The following is a 24,646-nucleotide window of genomic DNA, read 5'->3' as shown; positions in this document are numbered from 1 at the left end:
TTATTCAACAGCACCCTTCAGTGGGCAAATACTGTCACTGCATTTAAGGGTACTGTGTGTTTGCTGCTGGGCAACGAAGGCTTCAATTTCAGCTTCATTCCAGCCTGAAACTGAAACACTAATTGAAACATTAACTCAAACAAGTTTTCTGTAGAAAACAGAGGTTTTAATACAAAGTGGATAATCCACCAAGGAATCCACTGTACACGCTTAGCTTATTTTACACTAAAATACAAAAACAATCAGGTTACCACAGTTTACACCACATGATACAACAATAGTCATGGATTAGTTAGCGCTTGGACAACTGAGAAAACTTAACCCAATAATGAATTCAGTAGGAAAAGGTAACCTGTTACCGTGTGTGTGTGTGTGTTTGCCCCCACCCCATTACAAAGGAATAAGGTGCACACGAACGTCTGGAGTAAAAACTAAAGCTCCGCCCACTTTAGTAAAACCTGGATTTATCAGTGTTCCAGCTTTCTCACAGCACACAAAGAACTCATCAGTGACCATGCACCGCATGCAAGCAGTCGACTAAATGTTTCACATGTATTATCTAACAGACACGCAACACTGAGACTTAAAACATCTATTGTGTTGTGTTTCACATATAAAACAGTTTCACATCATAAAGACGGTCTTCCAACACAGAGAGACATATCTGAATCCAAAACAAACAAGCAAAAATTAAAAAATTCAATGGAGTTCTCCCCTTAAACTGTAGAAAAGTGAAAAGGAAATCCCAATTTAGTCTCTAAAGACTTAATTCTATAAAGCAAAGAGAAGGCAAGGTTTCAGTGTCCATCAGTGATGTTCAACAGTTCATACACTTTCATCAAACCCATTGTAACAACATCCACGGTACTTTCAAAACAAGATACAGCAGAAACAGCTTTCCAACACCATTTTTAAAAAAAAAAAAAAATTTAAACCAGCACTTGTAATTAAAAAATCTAGTAATGTAATCTGAAAATCTGGAACTGTTGTGCTCGTACTCACAATACAATGAACTGAGCAGTTAAGCTGATCTCCTTTTGTCTCGACAGATCAGAGAATAAAAGGAACATAACAACTTATGCACTCAAATAAAAGGCAAAGCAAATAAGATTACTTATTGCCTGTGTATGTCCGATCTTTGAACACTGACCAACCCTTTTTAAGAGTTTCTAGGAAGATAGATTGCTTAAATTTTACTTTTAACTTCTGTGTGAGTTATAGTTTTATTAAGTCATGTGTGTTATGACATCACAAACAGATTTTTAAAAATATTCTGAAGACAAACATGTTTACAGACTCGTTGGTGCTAAAATAAATAAATCATCTGTAAATCACACTTATATGCTGGCACGTGTCTGCAAGCAGTCTTATGTTTTAGCATTTTGTGATATTAAAATGGTAAAGAAATGAACTGTAGCTGCTTTCTTACTGTAATACGAGTCATAGTGGAGTAAGTACTTTCCCAAGAGTAGGCCAAAGTCACTAAACCCATTACAATAAGAACCTGACTGTAAAAGATTACTACTCATCTTAATCAGAACAACCTTAAAAAATAATAAAAACAAAACAAACAAAGCCAAAACCTCCATCCTTTCAACTTTCCTTAACCCAACAAATCTTTGACCACCTTTATTAAAAGGCGCTGTGCAAATATTTTATTTTGAAAGTTTAGTGACTGCTCAGCAGTTCCCATGTTTCCCTCCCTGCAAACTGTGGATTTGGGGTCTGTCTGCAGCAGGAGACCACCACACTGACAAGTAGGAAAACACAAGATGAAGCAAGCAGCATCTGGACTTTCAACTTAATAGAATTAGTATAGCACCTTTAAGAAAAAGAACCTGCCACAATATATATGAAGAATAAAAAATATATATTTTAGCTCCCATAAAGCATTCAGAGAATGCAGCATTTCATATTTGACCAGTGAAAGTATCCCAGTCACTGGTTCCATATATTGGGGGGAAAAATAAGGTGACCTGCTCACTGATTCTGGATCAGCAGCACAGCACAGAAAAAAAAAAAAATCAATTAGTTACTGTAACCCAAGAGTTAAAATACGACGTACCAAACATGTTAATGACGTTTATAAAAACAAAGTCTAAAAACATATAAAAACATCAACATACTGTACAACATGTATACATATTCTATACAACAGACTGTAAACACAGCTATCTAGTGGTCATGTATTTTGATACAGTAGCTAGAGTGTTAAGTGATGACTGTCACAAGCAGGTCCAACAGCAAAGCCAAACCAAAGCCAGGATCCTGTTATTGATCGATGCCATTCACATTCAGGGAGAGCTGGGTGATAACCCCAGAGGTTAGTGGCAAGCGACACTGTTCGAATGGTTTAAAACTTTTATGTGCAAATTTGATTATTCAGCAGATCAAACTGGATGGAGCAGACTTTTTTTTCCTGTTCAAATTGTAACACATTGCAACTGGTTATCAAGTCTGCTCGTATTGCACTTGATAACCAAAATAAACAGCTAATCTGAGCTCTTTTTTTTCACCTGAATTAGTTGAAATCAATTCAAACAACTAAACTGAAGGACCAACAGTTTTCATTGTTTAAATCTAATCTTCACTGATGGAAGCTAAAAAAGAAAAAACCTATCATGCATGTTTGTAATAGTTTGTAAACAGTGCAGTAGACAAAGAGACTTTCTGACATTGGTTTGGCCGTACTGACAAATTTTTTCACTGCTATGCATCAAAAATGCTCTGAAAACAAACCAACAAAAAAAAGCAACAATAAAGTTAATACTGCCAAAGTCCTGTCTGAGATGAGGAGGTGTGGGGCTTTACACGGAGATCTCCTGAGAAGGAGAGAAACACAGCCTGGAATCTGAGGGCGAGTCCTTCTGAGAGATGGATGGAAGAAAAAGAGGTGGAAAGAAGGAGGATAAAAGATGTTAATGCTGGCATTCAATCATAATACTATTTCACCTATACAACCACCAATAATACAGAGGAATCATGAAAACCACAAAAGCAGAAGGAAACGTTACAAAAACAAAATGCGTGTCTTTATAAATTAATAAGTATTTTCTAATAACGCAATTACCTACAAAATTATATCCATCAGTGTTTAAAATGGATGTGATTATGATTATTCACCATCTGCTTCTTGCACTATCTCTGCTTCTTGCAATGATAGTGCAGGTAGATGATGTGTCTAACTGGTGTCACCCATCCACAGCAGTGGACAGAGGTGAAGATCAGAGAGCAGGTAGGGTGGAGTGGGTGAACACATACGTCAAGGATGACAGAAGGAGAGCAGCAAGAGTTTACAAGACCTGGTTTGGAGACAGTAGCACTAACAAAAAACACAGGAGGCTGAACAGGAAGTAGCAGATTTTTATTGGGAGAGATCAGAATGGATTAGTAGTGAGTGTATGAGAGGGACAAGCTGAGTGGTTTGGACAAAGAGAGGCGAGCTTGAAATGGTTTAGACATGTGCAAAAGACGAATAGTGCATGTATAGCGCAAAAGATGTTAAAGATAGAGCTGTCAGGAAGGAGGAAAACCACAGAGAAGAGTCAAGTATGTAGTGACGGAGAACATGCAGAGGGCTGGGATAGGGTGAGATGGAGGAAGACGATCTGCTGTAGCAACCCCTAAAGGGAGCAACCAAAAGAAGAAGAGACACGTCCTCTTTATTGTCTCATTTTTATAGTCACTAAAACGTGATTAATTCCACAGTCCAATTTAGTAATGGAGCCCAATATGCTTTGTTTACACTGATGGTTCCAACCTAAAAGCTCAGTCTTTTAGGTTGGAGAAGAGTAGATGAACTAGACAAGCAGATGAAATTCCCATTTAGACGTGACAGCGGTCCCCAACCCCCGGTCGTTTGGTACCGGGCCGCGAGAGTTGAAATGATGAAATGAAATTCCCATTTAGTGGTGAAATTGATAGATAACAAAGATGAACACGCTTCATCAAACCTCTGAGAGGTACTCCAGCCCAGCGGTCCCCAACCCCCGGGCCTTGGACCGGTACCGGTCTGTGAGTTGAGGCTCAGGTGTGAAATGTATAGTTTTCAGGGTTTTTATCGGTTTTCAGCGTTATTTTGTTATCGTTTTTATCGTTAACTCTGTTTTCCTGGGTCTTTTCACGTGTGTTATGAATAAATTTCTTTTTTTCGGTACCGGTACTAGTTTTATTTTGTTGTATTTATCCGCGACACCTTAAAGGCCGGTCCATGAAAATATTGTCGGGCATAAACCGGTCCATGGCGCAAAAAAGGTTGGAGACCGCTGCTCTAATGCACGTAATAAATCTTCATACATAGTATTAAAGATAGGAAATGAAAACACATTTAAAGTTAAGCCTGTGCAACTTCCTACAAAAACAAACAAACAAACAAAAAAAAGTAAATATGGAAAATGACGGTCCTAACACACAAAATGGAATTATTTGCAATAAACAGTTTTTCATTAGTGCCTGGAAGAAAAATAATTAAAATTTGAACATTGACTTTTAAATATATATTAAGCAAAGACGGGTGGATGATGAAATACCTTGGAAACCTTCAGAGCTTTGTCTTTGTGAAAAGCAAAATCTGGGTTTTTTACTACCAGTCCTGCTTTTCCCAACACAGGACCGTTCAAAGGACTGTTCACCTACACACACACACACACACACACACACACACACACACACACACACACACACACACACACACACACACACACACACAGAGGAAACAAAAGTATCACGGTTTGACATGACAGAGTCCTGGCTTTAAATACCATTTAGCACATGATGTTATCATATTTACAAGGAAAAGTGAAATTTTGGGATCCCCCGTTTTGTGGTTAATACAAAAATGTCAGTGTTATGCCGGGCTCACACTGTGCGATTTTGTCAGTCGCGCGATTCAGCTCCTGCTCAAACTGTACGATTGACTCGCAGGGGTTAGAAGTTCGTAGGTCACGATGCAGGTCTCACACTATACGACCCGATGCTCTGATGCAACCTGAGTGATCACATGTGCGTCCATAAAATGAAGGTTATAACAGAAATTCTGTCGCTCGCTCTCCCTCTCTGTCTTTCACTCACACAGACACACCACCGCCATCAACTTTGCTAAATTGCTAATGAAAAACATGATCAGGCAGCTGTGATTGAGCAGCAGTGTAGATCCAACTATTTTCACGGTTGTTGTGGTCGTGATGATTTTGTGAGGCCACATGGAAAAGGCTCGGATGAGCTTTCCAAAGTTCTACAAGTGCCTCCATCACTTGTGTCCAGATCACACGCTGCACTGCCGTGCTGCGCCGTCTTTTTCGCTGACATTTGTGTTTGCGCGTGCTCAGTGTGAGAAACTGCGGTGACACCCTCACGACGGTCGCGAGGATTTCAAACAGGTTTGAAATCCTCACGACCAAGCGATTGATGATCGGGAGCTGGTCGTGAGGTGTTAATCGCTTCTCGTTACCCCACGTATACTACACGATGCACGACACACGATGAAGGCCAAAATCGGGCCGATCGCCAAAACGGTCGCACGACTCAAAAATCGGCTCAAAATGGGCCAAAAATCGCACAGTGTGAGCCCGGCATTAGAAAAACAAAAACAGACTTACTGCTTGTAAGATGTCGTTCTCTTTATCAGATTTTCTTACAGTTCTGGTGAGAGCATCAGGAGAGATGTGTCTGACTCGTCTCTCTGCTGTCAGCTGCTCACCTCGAGCTTTGCGCTGTTACCAGAGGAGCACGGGGCAACAGTCAGAGACAGCAAAGGTTACATATGGATATGTACAACTTCATTATTAGCACTAAAAATCAACCTGTAAGCTCTTTGATTTTTCCAGTAATGCCTTTTTTAATATTTATATAATATTTACAGGTTTTCTGAACCGTCTTCCTCTTTTATGTTAATGCAGATAAATTTTCATAAAAATCAAGTTTAATTCTTAAACTTCATTTCTCAAGACTTCCCAGAATCATTTATTACCTTGATGAAGCCACCAAAGGAGCGGGAACGCGGGTGTTTCTTGCTGGGAGCTGGAGGGACGTGGCCGCCCTCATTGGTACGTGTCCCAGAGTTTGTCTGTTTGACTAACTGCACACAAAAACATCACATTACATTTTATTTCAAAAGAAACTGAGCTGTCAGATTTTAGTATAGTAAGAAGACCCTTAAGCGAACCTGTCTAACAAGTTTCTTCTTCTTGGCAGAGTCTGGCATGTTGTGGTGGACGTGTCTGAAGAGCTCCTTCAAAGCCTCCTCTGTATATTGGTTAGCTGGTGACTGACACTGCTCCTGAGAGCCGGGGCCCAGAGCAGCTGCCCTCTTCAGAGGTAGTACTGTCCGCTGAGCAGGGGAGCTGCTGCTCGCCAGAAGCTCCAGATCATCCTGACAGAGCACAGGACAAGTCAGACTGTACACTTGAGGGCACACTGTTTGTATTAGAGCCATTACTGCACATTAATGCAGCCATTTATTCTAAATGCTTTTTAAGGTTTCAACATAATCACACTTGGATGTATCAGGTACAATTTGGGGCCTCAATTTGACATCAAACCTGCCCTGCTAAAACCAAACCTGAGCATAACCATCTTCATACTTTTCACTGACTGTAAAAAGTAAGAGGAAGTGAAGAAAACAACTTAAAAGTTGTCTTTTAAGTTTTATTGTCTTTTCAATGAATTTATTGTTCCACAATAGGAGAAATGCAACATAATGTGAACTTGGTTCACTAACCTTGGTCTGCAGAGCCTTGGTCCCAATGAAATGCATTCTAGCGTATTCCCGCAGGTAGACTGGGGCCTGAACAACATGCAGCAGAAAGACGTGCCTCACTAAACCAGTAACATGACATTTTTAAAACCCTGATTCATTTTCAAAATGTTCAGCTGTTAAGTCACACGTTTGTCTATAATCACCCTGAAGAGTTTCTGTGAGTGTTTGATGAGAAAAGCCATGCTGCTGTTCAGTTTCTTCAGATTGTCTTTAAGGTCACCAGCTGTCATCTGGAGCAGGAGAACAGAATGAAGCATATATAAATCTTACCTGTGTAAAAATGCAGGTTTTTTAACCTTCATAGGATATTGTCATGAAAATGTAGACTCAATAACAAAATGTATTTAACAAGCTTTTCAAATCTCTGTAATATAAGATCTGATTACATGTTACAGTTTTCTAGGTTTGAATCAGCCTCAATGTATTCATTTATTATTTTCACTGATGCTGCTTTTTTAAATTGCCCAAGTTCTAACAACATATAAGCCGCTCCAATAAAGACAAAATGTAGGTTTTTTTAGTCTGTGTTACAAAACATGTGCATTCCCTTAAAATCCATCAGCATATCCCAAACATTTGAGTCTATTCATGTGAACGTAATGTTTTCAGTGGGATCCATCAGGATACTCGCCATCCTCCACTGCATGAATGACTGATGTAAAAACTATTTAGCATCCAAAATGAGCAGGGCACTCTTGATCTATAATTTGCAAAGTTTTTATTTCTTTTTCTGAGAATCTTTAATATGAAGTAAATTATGACTCTTACATGTCGAGGCCAGAGGACGTGTGGAGCAAACATGAGGGCCAGGTTGAAGGAGGACATCTTGTTCTTGTCCTGCTGCTTGGCGGTGTGGTAAAGCAGGTCCAGCAGTAGTTTGAGCAGTGAGCGGTTGGCCTGAGGTAGGAGCAGGAAAAGAAGCTGCAGGGCTTCAATCTGACGCTCCTTGTTGGGCATCGTGGTCTTGTTGCCTTGTTCATCAAACAGAGTCATGTCTAGAAAAAAAGTTATTTAAAACAGACAAAATAGATTAGAGTGGTCATGAATTAAAAAACACAAATGTTTCACCAAAAACATGACAGAATTATTAAATGAGAAACTGTTCTAAAGTGAGAAAATAACGGTACAACCAAATGTGTGTTTGTTTATATTCCTACCAGCTATTTTGAGGTGAGCATGAAAGTGTCTGTGTGTCAGCAGGGGCTCCGGCAGCTCTCCCAGGAAAGTCTTCAGCAGCGTGGCCGCATCGTTGGGATGAAAGTCCCCAGACTCCAGGTTGAAATCGGCCCCACTGTTGAGGAGCTCCTTCAGGGCCTGCTGTCGAACACTGTTTCCAGGCACCCGAAACAGTCCCTCAACGCGCAGATCTAAGTGTGCAAGACCAGAATAATCGAATGTCATCATTCTGGATCAGTTTAAGGATTCACCATTCTTGGATGGCATTAAAACAAGTAAATAAAAGTCAGATCTACAAAAAAAAATGAATTCAAATGTCTGGCACCGCAGAAGGAAAAATGATTGTCCCTCAAAACAGATCATTTTCCGAATTGTACAGAAATATTTTGGATTTAGGGCAAGTGATGTTAACCAAGAACAACTAGCTTGCAACAATGAACTGAAATCCCCAATGCAATTGCATTCCACGTGGCCAAAGATGTAGGGCTGCACGATTAATCGTTAGAAAATCGCGATTTCAATTCATACTTATGTGCGATCTCATTTCCAAATGACGATTTAAGAAAAAAAAAAAGAAAGAAAAAAAAAAGAAAAAAAGACGACGATTGTACCGCATTTTGATCCGGGACGTAATCTGCATGAAAACAAGCGCTCACTCTTCCTGCTCAACAAATGACAAGGGCGGAGCCTTAAACCACGTGATACAGAAGCTGGCTGCTAAAATTGGCAGGAAAAAAACAACGGAGAGCACGTCAGGGATGACGAGAAAGTGACTGGAGAAAATCCGTCCCGGTCAACCACCCAAACATCAATAACGGGAACCTTATACAGCGCTTCCCTATACCCGTCAAACTCCCGCAGGCACAAAGAAATTACGGAGGCTATCACTTATCACCTGACCAAAGATATGGCTCCATCAACACTGTGCAAAACGAGGGATTTAGGAAAATGATCAACACCCTAGACAAACGCTACACAGTGCCGTCCCGCAACTATTTTTCTATTGTTGCACTACCTGCTCTATACACGCAGTGTCGAGCAACGGTGGAGACGCAATTTCAAGCAGTACAACTACAAAATGTGAGACATTTGTTGTTTTTATGTTTATTTATTGTTTTTATGTTCAGTCTCAACTGTTACGAAGTTGATGTGCAGTTAATAAGTTCAATAAATATTTATACTGGAAAAGAAAATCGTGAGAGAATCGTGATCTCAATTCTAAGCCAAAAAATCGTGATTCTCATTTTATGCAAAATCGTGCAGCCCTACAGAGATGTGCATCCACTACTCACATGGAGACACAAAGGCTTCAATAAAATGGTCAATTTACTCAGACAAAACAGACGTTATCCTGTTCTGTAATTATTTTTCCGAAAATGGAAATACTTCTACTCTATGCAAAATGATCATGGTAATCGTTTTACACATAAATGTGCAACACTATTTAATATGGCTGATTGGAACAGTTAATGCATATGGTGCATACACGTATTCAATGTGAAAATATGCTGACTGTTAAAGTCTTTTAATAATCACCACATTTAGCAGGAGATTTCAAGCTTTAAAAATAAGCCAGTTTTTTCTTTGCGCTTGCACTCAGTGTGTTTTGTCAATGTATCTGAACAGTATGAAGAAGTTGTGGCAAACGTGTAGTAAGAGTTAACATATAGTACATATTAAATACAATTAGCAGTGCTAAACTTTCAAAACTGATTATCTTGTTATTCTGCTCTGAATCCAAAAATGTACTGCATGATTGTGACCTCAGGAGAGTTTGTCTAAAAGAGTGCACAAACTGAGGAAGCCTCACAAATGAAACACGGCCAATGCTGCAGCCAGTGTAGTTGCTTTCTACATGAGCGAAGAGGACATGGATGTATTAATAACTGATTAAGGAATCTGCGAATATCATTTAAATCACTCACTTTTACTGAGGTAATCAATAAGCTTGTACATCTGGGCCATGCAGCTTTCTGTCAGACAGGTTCCAAACACAAGGCTCTTATCTGTGAAAGCATGAAAGAGGAGATACTAAAGATTAAAGACCTCTCAACAAACTTGCACATTCTGCATGCGTTTTCAGTTTTCACCACAGTCGTAACCAGCTGAGTGTCTGACCTTTGCGTTTAAGAAAGTTGAAAGAACGGAAAAATCCTCCATTTCCGCCTGTTGGGGTCTTGGGGCTGTCCTCTCCCAGAAGCTGTGCAAACTCTGACCCAGGAAGATCAATTAGTCTGGTAATGTTACTGAGCACCAGCTCCAGGAAAACATCTGGGTTCTCATGGCGGAGTTTCTCGACAAAAAAGTCTGGGTTGAAGATGACTGGTGGTCGGCCAGCACGAGAAGCCCCAGGAGATTCCTCATGGTTGATCACCATACTGTACACTGTATTGCTGAGGAGGAGATGCGTAAGGTTAACACATGCTTGCATGTGTGAGGAGGACACTTTAGATCATTTAGATTTAGCACTTTTATCCAAAGGGCTCTGGAATTGGTGTCTCATTCAACTATTTGCTGATACACCCATAACAGTGAGACACCATCCAAGGTGGCCTTAACAATTTGGGATTCACAGTTTCACCAAAGGAAATGTAAACATAAACAACAATAAGGTGTACACAAACTGACTTATACATCTGATCTTCAAAATTCAACATTTCAACAACTTTAGGACAGTAAGCTACGGCAAACAAGATTACTTTGTTATTTAGCTCGTTTTACCCTCTGAAGAAGGTGAATGCACACACAGACACGCGGGACAGTGAAAACGTGTATATTATAGATGTTAACCTAGATCCATTTTAGCTGATGTGAATTAGATCAGCCCAAACACATTATGTACATTCAAGCCACTCAGCTAACATTGCTAGTGCTTGATGTTCCCACTAGTATCCGACGTAGCTATACATTTAAATTGCTCCAAAACTGTAACTAATATCATGTGTGGGTGTTTTAAACTGCATTACGACGACGACGACAAGCTGCTGTGCCGCTACACTAAAATGACCAAGCTTGTTGAGTGGCAGTTTATCACTCTCGTTAACATAACGCGTTTTCAGCAGTTTAAAAAACTCCATAGTTCAGCAATAAGCGTAAGAAATGCTAACTCCTCGTCTATGTTAATACCAACAAAATATAAAAAAAAATCTATTTTTACCTTCTTTTTTCTGTGTTTTCATCTGCAGCTTTACTTGTAGCCATGTTCAGTTTGAATCCTCGGCTGTTGTCTTCTGGGCACCGCCTACGTCGTCAACCATTGGTGGTTGTCGAACTCGGGGCGTGACACGATGGCCATGATTTGCATGTCTCTTACTATGATTGGTCAGTTTGAATTTAGGCGTTAATAGAGAGGAAAACGATATCAGTAAACAAACAGAGCTGAATGAACTAAATATTCAGCTCATTCAGCTAAATACATCCGCAAAATTTACACAAAATAACAGCCAGGCGTCAATTTTTTTAAAAAAAATTACAGTTACTTTTGCGTTGTCAAGTATGACCTTATTGTAATAATAATTATTATTATTAATAGTAGTAGTAGTGATAGTATTAGTAGTATATATATATATATGATTTAAAATTGCCCATAGGTGTGAATGGATCTCTGCCACGGCAGACTGGCAACCTGGTGTATCCAGCCTCTTGTCCTATTGCAGCTGGTATAGGCTCCAGCCTACAGATTGGGTTCTCATTTTTTCCAGATGATTGGGCACCATGGAGAAGAAGAGAAATTTAGTTTGTTGTGAAGAAGTTATGTCGAGCAGTTACAAAAGTTGAAAAGTGATCATATAAATGGGGGTTTAAATTTTCAACTGATAAGACTAAAATAATGTTTTTTACGAGGAACAGAGCTGGTAATATCAACCTCAAATTAAGTGGACAAGAGTTGGAAAGAGAACAACCTAAATTTATTGTATTTTGGTTTAATGAAAGGGTGATGTGAGCTGTAAATTTAAAAAAAAAAAAAAAATACACATGTGCATATTAAACATAATGAGGAAGTGACAGAAATTCTTTGAAAACCATTTACATTGGATTATTCAGGGCAGTATTATATCAGTGCTCCATATAATTCAGCAGCAGGTACAAGTCTTCATAAATTCAACAATATCCATTATCAGTCTCTAAGACGCTCCATAAGTGCATTTAAACAACCCCGACAGCAACATTACAGGAAGTGATGAAAAGAAAGAAAAGAAACGCCACTTCCATGGCTACAGGTGTATCAAATAAAGCACCTGCAGACTGCTTCTACAAACATTTGTGAAAGAATGGGTTGTTCTCAGGAGATCAGAGAATTTGAACGTGGCATCGTGATATGGTGCCAGCTGTGCAACAAGTTCAGTCATGAAATTTCCTCGCTACTAAACATTCAACTGTTAGTGGCCAAAGGGATCACCAACTTTCTGCAGAGTCAATCACTACAGACCGCCAAACTTCATGTGGCTTTCAGATTAGCTCAAGAACAACCGAAGAGAGCTTCACAGAATGGGTTTCCATGGCCAAGCAGCATCCAAGCCTTAAATGCAATGCAAAGCACCGCATGTAGTCCCTTCTATATCTTGGGTGTTCTGTATAATGTTTGATCATGATTATACATTTTTATTTTTTTAAAATATTTTTTCTACAGTAAAAAAAATAACCTTGTATTTCATATATTTCTTACACAGAACATGCAAATAAAGATTTGTAAATATTTTGTAGCTATTGTTGAAGAGCTGCATCAGAGGTTTGCTCTGCTGTGACAGAGCTGCTGCTGAACAACAAACTAGTTGTTAAGTTATGAAGTTAATTTCCTTCTCATAAAAAGTCTTTATGACACAGCAACATGACTGTTTAGTTTTGTTGCAATTACTTCTCTGCTTTTCTGTGCTTCGAGACATCACTTCTGATGAGTGTGTGTTTAATGTCCGCAGTGTGACAAAGTGGATCTGTAGTCAAATCCATTCATTGTTAAGTTCTTTTTTTTATCCCTACCTATTAAAGTAACTCTCTCAAATTACACCAGGCAGGAGCGCAAGATCGGAACAAATGAAAATGAAAAGAATCGATTCATTCAATTCAACACACCTTTATTAAAATTTACATAGGTAAAGACCATGTGAGGCATTTGCAGAGTGCAGTAATCACTGTCACAATGCGCATTAGGCAAACTGTTGAAAGAGTAACACTATTGTGGTGGTTGGATGGCATGTCTTTCTGGTGACAAATTCCACACTAAATTCAAACATTGTCTGTGGATCACGTTGTCATAAAATATATACAATTTTCAAGGTAACTGTGTGCCACAGATTTTTTAATTCCTATTTGGAATTACTTTACTTTCATTTAAATATAATTTAAATATTCTTCTCCTGAAAGTGAAACTCTGACAAATACACATGCTATAAGGCCAGTGGCAAAAAATACTTTTGGTAACAACTGACAGGGTCACAAAACTGACACTGTGCCTCTTCAGCCTACATGTTCCTTACATTTTTACATGCTGTTCCCATTTAAATAACCTGCATAAAACAACAGGATTCCTGGAGCATTTAAAACTAGGTCACTGGTTGGCCCAATATTAAAGGAGAGGATGCTAAAACATTAAAAGTATATGGACTCTTCCTTCAGGAATGTTGCAATGCTATGGAGGAATTGTAGGACTTGGAAGAGTTAAGCATGCTAGCTAACATGAAAATTCAGATTCAGAAGTTTCCATTCAAACTGAGAGAAAAATGGAGAATAAACACAAACAAGATTCTTGAGAGGACTGACCAAAGAGCATGTCTTCTAGATATTGGTAACTTTATTGAACATCAGATTAGGATTATACCAGACCCAGTTTTTGGAGATATACAGGATTTACAGCTGCAAAGGGAATCATAAAACCTATTAAATCTCAAATAAAATCACAGTTTAAAAGAAACAGCTTTGTCACTCATGTTTCTCTTAAGAATGACTGTAAAATTGCTTCTTTCAAGCATGAAAATCAAGCTTTTTCCTGTCTGTATTGTGTACAGGATGGTCATATATTGGAACAATGTTGACAGCTAGGAAAAAGGTCACATGGGAAAAAATGAGACTTTATAAAGTATAACTGACTGTTTGACTGCAGAGTCCTGAGTGTAGTACCAGCAAATGTGACAGAAGAGACTTCTCGTTAAAAGGTTTCTTGAAACATCTTCAAAAAACTAAAGAAGTCCATTCACTTTTCTCTTTAAGCTCCTTTGATCAGGTTGAATAGAATGTTTTATGTTAATGCAGATAAATTTTCATAAAAATCAAGTTTAATTCTTAAACTTCATTTCTCAAGACTTCCCAGAATCATTTATTACCTTGATGAAGCCACCAAAGGAGCGGGAACGCGGGTGTTTCTTGCTGGGAGCTGGAGGGACGTGGCCGCCCTCATTGGTACGTGTCCCAGAGTTTGTCTGTTTGACTAACTGCACACAAAAACATCACATTACATTTTATTTCAAAAGAAACTGAGCTGTCAGATTTTAGTATAGTAAGAAAACCCTTAAGCGAACCTGTCTAACAAGTTTCTTCTTCTTGGCAGAGTCTGGCATGTTGTGGTGGACGTGTCTGAAGAGCTCCTTCAAAGCCTCCTCTGTATATTGGTTAGCTGGTGACTGACACTGCTCCTGAGAGCCGGGGCCCAGAGCAGCTGCCCTCTTCAGAGGTAGTACTGTCCGCTGAGCAGGGGAGCTGCTGCTCGCCAGAAGCTCCAGATCATCCTGACAGAGCACAGGACAAGTCAGACTGTACACTTGAGGGCACACTGTTTGTATTAGAGCCATTACTGCACATTAATGCAGCCATTTATTCTAAATGCTTTTTAAGGTTTCAAACTAGGGCTGGGCTATATCATACCGTTCACGGTAATACCGGTGTAATTTTGGGCAATGATAGGAAAATGAAATATCGCGATAGAATATGGGTAAAACGCGCATGCGCAGTGCCTATGTTTACATGCGCACATGGCGGCGACGCAGAATGAGAAGAGCGAAAGTGGATCGTTAAATGAAACGGATGAACCAGAACTGGTTTGTAAAAATGCTGCAACTTCAGTGGTGTGGAACTGGTTTAGCTTTCGTCCGTCAGATAAACAACAAATAACTATTTTTGGTAGCGCATGCTAGCGGGCCGTCGTTATTACCGTGTTGTTTGGAAAATACGGCACACTTAAAATCAATCCTTTGATTTTTCTGAAAATCGACAGTGCCCCTTATGATCCCGTGTGCCTTATGTATGAATTCTGGTTGTGTTTACTGACCTCGAAACAATTTTATGTACACGGCGCTCAAAAATCTGTCAAATGTTTTAGTACGACTTTGCTAAGCTACGAAGCCGCTCTGCTTGATGGATTGTTGGAGCATTACGGCTATCGTAGGCAGGAGCCTCGCGGAGTGATACGTACTGTGTTTCAACATAATATTACCGTATTGTGTGTGTATAACCTCTTTTTAAGTTTTGTGGATATTATACATGGTTGTGCTGAGGATATGTCGACCAATTTCCACTGGAAATGCCTTTTGGTTAAACTGTCAGCAAGGAATTTGCACTGTTACATTTTTATATAACTTTAATGCACATAAAAAAACAGCTGCTTGTTTAAGTGACAATACATTGATGGGGGTTTTTGCACTAATAAAGTTGTGGAGTTGTAAAGTATTTTGTCTAGTGTTAATTATATCATCAGTTATATCGTTATCGCAAATTTTCAAATGTATATCGTGATAAATATTTTTGGTCATATCGCCCTGCTATAATTCACACATAATCACACTTGGATGTATCAGGTACAATTTGGGGCCTCAATTTGACATCAAACCTGCCCTGCTAAAACCAAATCTGAGCATAACCATCTTCATACTTTTCACTGACTGTAAAAAGTAAGAGGAGGTGAAGAAAACAACTTAAAAGTTATCTTTTAATTTTTATTGTCTTTTCAATTAATTTATTGTTCCAAAATTCAAAAGCAGGAGAAATGCAACATAATGTGAACTTGGTTCACTAACCTTGGTCTGCAGAGCCTTGGTCCCAATGAAATGCATTCTAGCGTATTCCCGCAGGTAGACTGGGGCCTGAACAACATGCAGCAGAAAGACGTGCCTCACTAAACCAGTAACATGACATTTTTAAAACCCTGATTCATTTTCAAAATGTTCAGCTGTTAAGTCACACGTTTGTCTATAATCACCCTGAAGAGTTTCTGTGAGTGTTTGATGAGAAAAGCCATGCTGCTGTTCAGTTTCTTCAGATTGTCTTTAAGGTCACCAGCTGTCATCTGGAGCAGGAGAACAGAATGAAGCAAATATAAATCTTACCAGTGTAAAAATGCAGGTTTTTTAACCTTCATAGGATATTGTCATGAAAATGTAGAGCAAAATGTATTTAACAAGCTTTTCAAATCTCTGTAATATAAGATCTGATTACATGTTACATTTTTCTAGGTTTGAATCAGCCTCAATGTATTCATTTATTATTTTCACTGATGCTGCTTTTTTAAATTGCCCAAGTTCTAACAACATATAAGCCGCTCCAATAAAGACAAAATGTAGGTTTCTTTAGTTTGTGTTACAAAACATGTGCATTCCCTTAAAATCCATCAGCATATCCCAAACATTTGATTCTATTCATGTGAACGTAACGTTTTCAGTGGGATCCATCAGGATACTCGCCATCCTCCACTGCATAAATGACTGATGTAAAAACTATTTAGCTTCCAAAATGAGCAAGGCACTCTTGGTCTATAATTTGCAAAGTTTTTATTTCTTTTTCTGAGAATCTTTAATATGAAGTAAATTATGACTCTTACATGTCGAGGCCAGAGGACGTGTGGAGCAAACATGAGGGCCAGATTGAAGGAGGACATCTTGTTCTTGTCCTGCTGCTTGGCGGTGTGGTAAAGCAGGTCCAGCAGCAGTTTGAGCAGTGAGCGGTTGGCCTGAGGTAGGAGCAGGAAAAGAAGCTGCAGGGCTTCAATCTGACGCTCCTTGTTGGGCATCGTGGTCTTGTTGCCTTGTTCATCAAACAGAGTCATGTCTAGAAAAAAAGTTATTTAAAACAGACAAAATAGATTAGAGTGGCCATGAATTAAAAAACACAAATGTTTCACCAAAAACATGACAGAATTATTAAATGAGAAACTGTTCTAAAGTGAGAAAATAACGGTACAACCAAATGTGTGTTTGTTTATATTCCTACCAGCTATTTTGAGGTGAGCATGAAAGTGTCTGTGTGTCAGCAGGGGCTCCGGCAGCTCTCCCAGGAAAGTCTTCAGCAGCGTGGCCGCATCGTTGGGATGAAAGTCCCCAGACTCCAGGTTGAAATCGGCCCCACTGTTGAGGAGCTCCTTCAGGGCCTGCTGTCGAACACTGTTTCCAGGCACCCGAAACAGTCCCTCAACGTGCAGATCTAAGTGTGCAAGACCAGAATAATCGAATGTCATCATTCTGGATCAGTTTAAGGATTCACCATTCTTGGATGGCATCAAAACAAGTAACACAAGTAAATAAAACAAGTAAATAAAAGTCAGATCTGCTACAAAAAAACTGAATTCAAATGTCTGGCACCGCAGAAGGAAAAACGATTGTCCCTCAAAACAGATCATTTTCCGAATTGTAGAGAAATATTTTGGATTTAGGGCAAGTGATGTTAACCAAGAACAACTAGCTTGCAACAATGAACTGAAATCCCCAATGCAATTGCATTCCACGTGGCCAAAGATGTAGGGCTGCACGATTAATCGTTAGAAAATCGCGATCTCGATTCATACTTATGTGCGATCTCATTTCCAAATGACAACGATTTAAAAAAAAAGAAAAAGACGACGATTGTACCGCATTTTGATCCGGGACGTAATCTGCATGAAAACAAGCGCTCACTCTTCCTGCTCAACAAATGACAAGGGCGGAGCCTTATACCACGTGATACAGAAGCTGGCTGCTAAAATTGTCAGGGAAAAAACAACGGAGAGCACGTCAGGGATGACGAGAAAGTGACTGGAGAAAATCCGTCCCGGTCAACCACCCAAACATCAATAACGGGAACCTCATACAGCGCTTCCCTATACCCGAAGAACTCCCGCAGGCACAAAGAAATTACGGAGGCTGTTACTTATCACCTGACCAAAGATATGGCTCCATCAACACTGTGCAAAACGAGGGATTTAGGAAAATGATCAACACCCTAGACAAACGCTACACAGTGCCGTCCCGCAACTATTTTTCTATTGTTGCACTACCTGCTCTATACATACAGTGTCGAGCAACGGTGGAGACGCAATTTCAAGCAGTAAAACGACAAAATGTGAGACATTTGTTGTTTTTATGTTCAGTCTCAACTGTTACGAAGCCGATGTGCAGTTAATAAGTGCAATAAATATTTATACTGGAAAAGAAAATCGTGAGAGAATCGTGATCTCAATTCTAAGCAAAAAAATCGTGATTGTCATTTTATGCAAAATCGTGCAGCCCTACAAAGATGTGCGTCCACTACTCACATGGAGACACAAAGGCTTCAATAAAATGGTCAATTTACTCAGACAAAACAGACGTTATCCTGTTCTGTAATTATTTTTCCGAAAATGGAAATACTTCTACTCTATGCAAAATGATCATGGTAATCGTTTTACACATAAATGTGCAACACTATTTAATATGGCTGATTGGAACAGTTAATGCATATGGTGCATACACGTATTCAATGTGAAAATATGCTGACTGTTAAAGTCTTTTAATAATCACCACATTTAGCAGGAAATTTCAAGCTTTAAAAATAAGCCAGTTTTTTCTTTGCGCTTGCACTCAGTGTGTTTTGTCAATGTATCTGAACAGTATGAAGAAGTTGTGGCAAACGTGTAGTAAGAGTTAACATATAGTACATATTAAATACAATTAGCAGTGCTAAACTTTCAAAACTGATTATCTTGTTATTCTGCTCTGAATCCAAAAATGTACTGCATGATTGTGACCTCAGGAGAGTTTGTCTAAAAGAGTGCACAAACTGAGGAAGCCTCACAAATGAAACACGGCCAATGCTGCAGCCAGTGTAGTTGCTTTCTACATGAGCGAAGAGGACATGGATGTATTAATAACTGATTAAGGAATCTGCGAATATCATTTAAATCACTCACTTTTACTGAGGTAATCAATAAGCTTGTACATCTGGGCCATGCAGCTTTCTGTCAGACAGGTTCCAAACACAAGGCTCTTATCTGTGAAAGCATGAAAGAGGAGATACTAAAGATTAAAGACCTCTCAACAAACTTGCACATTCTGCATGCGTTTTCAGTTTTCACCACAGTCGTAACCAGCTGAGTGTCTGACCTTTGCGTTTAAGAAAGTTGAAAGAACGGAAAAATCCTCCATTTCCGCCTGTTGGGGTCTTGGGGCTGTCCTCTCCCAGAAGCTGTGCAAACTCTGACCCAGGAAGATCAATTAGTCTGGTAATGTTACTGAGCACCAGCTCCAGGAAAACATCTGGGTTCTCATGGCAGAGTTTCTCGACAAAAAAGTCTGGGTTGAAGATGACTGGTGGTCGGCCAGCACGAGAAGCCCCAGGAGATTCCTCATGGTTGATCACCATACTGTACACTGTATTGCTGAGGAGGAGATGCGTAAGGTTAACACATGCTTGCATGTGTGAGGAGGACACTTTAGATCATTTAGATTTAGCACTTTTATCCAAAGGGCTCTGGAATTGGTGTCTCATTCAACTATTTGCTGATACACCCATAACAGTGAGACACCATCCAAGCTGGCCTTAACAATTTGGGATTCACAGTTTCACCAAAGGAAATGTAAACATAAACAACAATAAGGTGTACACAAACTGACTTATACATCTGATCTTCAAAATTCAACATTTCAACAACTTTAGGACAGTAAGCTACGGCAAACAAGATTACTTTGTTATTTAGCTCGTTTTACCCTCTGAAGAAGGTGAATGCACACACAGACACGCGGGACAGTGAAAACGTGTATATTATAGATGTTAACCTAGATCCATTTTAGCTGATGTGAATTAGATCAGCCCAAACACATTATGTACATTCAAGCCACTCAGCTAACATTGCTAGTGCTTGATGTTCCCACTAGTATCTGACGTAGCTATACATTTAAATTGCTCCAAAACTGTAACTAATATCATGTGTGGGTGTTTTAAACTGCATTACGACGACGACGACAAGCTGCTGTGCCGCTACACTAAAATGACCAAGCTTGTTGAGTGGCAGTTTATCACTCTCGTTAACATAACGCGTTTTCAGCAGTTTAAAAAACTCCATAGTTCAGCAATAAGCGTAAGAAATGCTAACTCCTCGTCTATGTTAATACCAACAAAATATAAAAAAAAATCTATTTTTACCTTCTTTTTTCTGTGTTTTCATCTGCAGCTTTACTTGTAGCCATGTTCAGTTTGAATCCTCGGCTGTTGTCTTCTGGGCACCGCCTACGTCGTCAACCATTGGTGGTTGTCGAACTCGGGGCGTGACACGATGGCCATGATTTGCATGTCTCTTACTATGATTGGTCAGTTTGAATTTAGGCGTTAATAGAGAGGAAAACGATATCAGTAAACAAACAGAGCTGAATGAACTAAATATTCAGCTCATTCAGCTAAATACATCCGCAAAATTTACACAAAATAACAGCCAGGCGTCAATTTTTTTTAAAAAAATTACAGTTACTTTTGCGTTGTCAAGTATGACCTTATTGTAATAATAATTATTATTATTAATAGTAGTAGTAGTGATAGTATTAGTAGTATATATATATATATGATTTAAAATTGCCCATAGGTGTGAATGGATCTCTGCCACGGCAGACTGGCAACCTGGTGTATCCAGCCTCTTGTCCTATTGCAGCTGGTATAGGCTCCAGCCTACAGATTGGGTTCTCATTTTTTCCAGATGATTGGGCACCATGGAGAAGAAGAGAAATTTAGTTTGTTGTGAAGAAGTTATGTCGAGCAGTTACAAAAGTTGAAAAGTGATCATATAAATGGGGGTTTAAATTTTCAACTGATAAGACTAAAATAATGTTTTTTACGAGGAACAGAGCTGGTAATATCAACCTCAAATTAAGTGGACAAGAGTTGGAAAGAGAACAACCTAAATTTATTGTATTTTGGTTTAATGAAAGGGTGATGTGAGCTGTAAATTTAAAAAAAAAAAAAAAATACACATGTGCATATTAAACATAATGAGGAAGTGACAGAAATTCTTTGAAAACCATTTACATTGGATTATTCAGGGCAGTATTATATCAGTGCTCCATATAATTCAGCAGCAGGTACAAGTCTTCATAAATTCAACAATATCCATTATCAGTCTCTAAGACGCTCCATAAGTGCATTTAAACAACCCCGACAGCAACATTACAGGAAGTGATGAAAAGAAAGAAAAGAAACGCCACTTCCATGGCTACAGGTGTATCAAATAAAGCACCTGCAGACTGCTTCTACAAACATTTGTGAAAGAATGGGTTGTTCTCAGGAGATCAGAGAATTTGAACGTGGCATCGTGATATGGTGCCAGCTGTGCAACAAGTTCAGTCATGAAATTTCCTCGCTACTAAACATTCAACTGTTAGTGGCCAAAGGGATCACCAACTTTCTGCAGAGTCAATCACTACAGACCACCAAACTTCATGTGGCTTTCAGATTAGCTCAAGAACAGCACGTAGAGAGCTTCACAAAATGGGTTTCCATGGCCAAGCAGCATCCAAGCCTTAAATGCAATGCAAAGCACCGCATGTAGTCCCTTCTATATCTTGGGTGTTCTGTATAATGTTTGATCATGATTATACATTTTTATTTTTTTAAAATATTTTTTCTACAGTAAAAAAAATAACCTTGTATTTCATATATTTCTTACACAGAACATGCAAATAAAGATTTGTAAATATTTTGTAGCTGTTGTTGAAGAGCTGCATCAGAGGTTTGCTCTGCTGTGACAGAGCTGCTGCTGAACAACAAACTAGTTGTTAAGTTATGAAGTTAATTTCCTTCTCATAAAAAGTCTTTATGACACAGCAACATGACTGTTTAGTTTTGTTGCAATTACTTCTCTGCTTTTCTGTGCTTCGAGACATCACTTCTGATGAGTGTGTGTTTAATGTCCACAGTGTGACAAAGTGGATCTGTAGTCAAATCCATCCATTGTTAAGTTTTGTTTTTTATCCCTACCTATTAAAGTAACTCTCTCAAATTACACCAGCCAGGAGCGCAAGATCGGAACAAATGAAAATTAAAAGAATTGATTCATTCAATTCAACACACTTTTATTAAAATTTACATAGGTAAAGACCATGTGAGACATTTGCAGAGTAATCACTGTCCCAATGCGCATTAGGCAAACTGTTGAAAGAGTAACACTATTGTGGTGGTTGGATGGCATGTCTTTCTGGTGACAAATTCCACACTAAATTCAAACATTGTCTGTGGATCACGTTGTCATAAAATATATACAATTTTCAAGGTAACTGTGTGCCACAGATTTTTTAATTCCTATTTGGAATTACTTTACTTTAATTTAAATATAATTTAAATATTCTTCTCCTGAAAGTAAAACTAAATACACCAAATACACGTGCCATAAGGCCAGTGGCAAAAAATACTTTTGGTAACAACTGACAGGGTCACAAAACTGACACTGTGCCTCTTCAGCCTACATGTTCCTTACATTTTTACATGCTGTTGCCATTCAAATAACCTGCATAAAACAACAGGATTCCTGGAGCATTTAAAACTAGGTCACTGGTTGGCCCAATATTAAAGGAGAGGATGCTAAAACATTAAAAGTATATGGACTCTTCCTTCAGGAATGTTGCAATGCTATGGAGGAATTGTAGTACTTGGAAGAGTTAAGCATGCTAGCTAACATGAAAATTCAGATTCAGAAGTTTCCATTCAAACTGAGAGAAAAATGGAGAATAAACACAAACAAGATTCTTGAGAGGACTGACCAAAGAGCATGCCTTCTAGATATTGGTAACTTTATTGAACATCAGATTAGGATTATACCAGACCCAGTTTTTGGAGATATACAGGATTTACAGCTGCAAAGGGAATCATAAAACCTATTAAATCTCAAATAAAATCACAGTTTAAAAGAAACAGCTTTGTCACTCATGTTTCTCTTAAGAATGACTGTAAAATTGCTTCTTTCAAGCATGAAAATCAAGCTTTTTCCTGTCTGTATTGTGTACAGGATGGTCATATATTGGAACAATGTTGACAGCTAGGAAAAAGGTCACATGGGAAAAAATGAGACTTTATAAAGTATAACTGACTGTTTGACTGCAGAGTCCTGAGTGTAGTACCAGCAAATGTGACAGAAGAGACTTCTTGTTAAAAGGTTTCTTGAAACATCTTCAAAAAACTAAAGAAGTCCATTCACTTTTCTCTTTAAGCTCCTTCGATCAGGTTGAATAGAATGTTATCATTTAGAATGGAATATCATGAAGAGTCGTATTTTATCATGCAGATTGTAACATTATCGTCTAAAATAGAACGTCAAAATATGCAAGAAAATTTCATCTTGTCCAATGAAACATACTCAAGTATGGAATGTCACAGTGCCGAATGAAATGTCATCATATACAATGGAATGTCATTGTATAAAATGGCATTTTATCATGCAGAATGGAATTTCATTGTCAAGCATGGTAAATAATCATGTGGAATCCTAACCCTAACCCCAACCCACCCTAACCAAATGGCAAAACAAACAAAAAACAAACAAACCCACCAACTTTACACTCTGAACCACTGAACAAGTGAAACGTATAAATGAAATTGATGATTTATTTTAGTGAAGAACACAGTAAATGGAGCTGTGATAACTGGGATATGTATTGAGAACACCTGATTGGGGGCAGGCGTATGTCTGTGATATGTAAAGGCGATCAATCAGCATGTGTTTTTCAGTAGTTGCAGGAGCAATAAGTTGTGACTAACATTTCATAAATGCTTTTTTCCCTCTTCTCATAAGTCTCCACAAACAGTGACTGGTTGGTGATTCGTCATGTTCAATGAGTCCAACAGGTTTTGCATTTGTGGTAAAAACCTGTTGTGGCTGTAATTTGGTGGTCTGTATACAGTCAAAGCTCTGACTGGTGATTCAACTTTGAGGACAACAAATTCAAGCTCAGTCACATTTTGCAGGTATTTTCAGGCCTCAGTTCTAAGAGTTTTCTTATAGTACAGTGCAAATCCACCACCATTTACCTTTGCCATGTCTGTATGGTTTGTGTAAGAGACGTGTCTGCTGTATTGTTCCAGCTGCAGGGAGAATGAGAGAATGCAGACAAGTGTGTTTCTCAGAAGTTTAGCATTGGGTATTTTGGTCAGACATCTTACATGTTATATACTTGTCAATAAATTTGTACACATGGTCTTTGAGGTCGCTTCCTAATTCAGGTGCATCTTTGACCTAAACCACTAAATGGATATGAGGGCTACCTGTAGCCTGAAACTCCATTCTATAGAAGTCACCTTCTACTTCACCAATGGGCTGTGCAGGGGACAGGATCAGATTTGCCATTAGGGCATCGATTCTCTTTTCAAATATGCGCATGCAGTGACAGCTTTGTATCAGAGAATTTCACACTTTGAATTCTAGTCAAGCTCTGAAAACTCCACTTGTTCACTTTGTTGAGTTTTTATGACCTCAACAACCTCAGGCCATTTTATTTCAGCAGTTGAAAATGTCAGGAACAAAAG

At 38.8% G+C, this 24,646-nt stretch overlaps 2 protein-coding genes across 3 annotated transcripts; both read right to left on the bottom strand.

Annotated features, from left to right (window-relative positions):
• Nucleotides 1-919: 919 nt before the first annotated feature.
• Nucleotides 920-11,201, bottom strand: LOC102781021 (rho GTPase-activating protein 19-like). Of its 2 annotated transcripts, none has more exons than XM_087841473.1 (12): nucleotides 11,091-11,201; nucleotides 10,052-10,326; nucleotides 9,859-9,939; nucleotides 7,915-8,124; nucleotides 7,526-7,752; nucleotides 6,901-6,987; nucleotides 6,719-6,784; nucleotides 6,164-6,370; nucleotides 5,969-6,076; nucleotides 5,598-5,711; nucleotides 4,530-4,631; nucleotides 920-2,867 (listed from the first exon to the last, which is right to left on the bottom strand). In XM_087841473.1, the coding sequence occupies exons 1-12, from the start codon at nucleotides 11,132-11,134 to the stop codon at nucleotides 2,808-2,810; spliced, it is 1,581 nt and encodes a 526-aa protein (XP_087697599.1). In that variant the 5' UTR covers nucleotides 11,135-11,201; the 3' UTR covers nucleotides 920-2,807. The 2 variants fall into 2 exon arrangements, with proteins under 2 accessions (XP_087697599.1, XP_087697600.1); XM_087841474.1 differs by having other exon boundaries at nucleotides 920-2,864.
• Nucleotides 11,202-14,223: 3,022 nt separating this feature from the next.
• On the bottom strand, nucleotides 14,224-20,399 carry LOC148102395 (rho GTPase-activating protein 19-like). Its single transcript, XM_087842385.1, has 9 exons — nucleotides 20,288-20,399; nucleotides 19,249-19,523; nucleotides 19,056-19,136; nucleotides 17,126-17,335; nucleotides 16,737-16,963; nucleotides 16,119-16,205; nucleotides 15,937-16,002; nucleotides 14,446-14,652; nucleotides 14,224-14,358 (listed from the first exon to the last, which is right to left on the bottom strand). The coding sequence occupies exons 1-9, from the start codon at nucleotides 20,329-20,331 to the stop codon at nucleotides 14,224-14,226; spliced, it is 1,332 nt and encodes a 443-aa protein (XP_087698511.1). The 5' UTR covers nucleotides 20,332-20,399.
• Nucleotides 20,400-24,646: the final 4,247 nt, after the last annotated feature.

This window comes from Neolamprologus brichardi, chromosome 6 (assembly GCF_056152115.1).
Source record: "Neolamprologus brichardi isolate AB-2024 chromosome 6, ASM5615211v1, whole genome shotgun sequence".
Classification (NCBI taxonomy): Eukaryota; Metazoa; Chordata; class Actinopteri; order Cichliformes; family Cichlidae; genus Neolamprologus; species Neolamprologus brichardi.
Note: the sequence above shows the minus strand (reverse complement) of the source record. Positions and strands in the feature narration are given on the sequence as shown.

What these genes read in the sequence shown, in the direction of transcription:
- LOC102781021 (XM_087841473.1), bottom strand. Translation starts at nt 11,134, where the DNA reads ATGGCTACAAGTAAAGCTGCAGATGAAAACACAGAAAAAAGAAG. An exon ending in CAACTTTCTTAAACGCAAAG is followed by an intron (nt 9,940 to 10,051) that starts GTCAGACACTCA and finishes ATGCTTTCACAG; the next exon opens with ATAAGAGCCTTGTGTTTGGA. An exon ending in AGAACGACATCTTACAAGCA is followed by an intron (nt 4,632 to 5,597) that starts GTAAGTCTGTTT and finishes GTGTGTGTGTAG; the next exon opens with GTGAACAGTCCTTTGAACGG.
- LOC148102395 (XM_087842385.1), bottom strand. Translation starts at nt 20,331, where the DNA reads ATGGCTACAAGTAAAGCTGCAGATGAAAACACAGAAAAAAGAAG. An exon ending in TATTGATTACCTCAGTAAAA is followed by an intron (nt 17,336 to 19,055) that starts GTGAGTGATTTA and finishes TTGCACACTTAG; the next exon opens with ATCTGCACGTTGAGGGACTG. An exon ending in CCAAGGCTCTGCAGACCAAG is followed by an intron (nt 14,653 to 15,936) that starts GTTAGTGAACCA and finishes GTGCTCTGTCAG; the next exon opens with GATGATCTGGAGCTTCTGGC.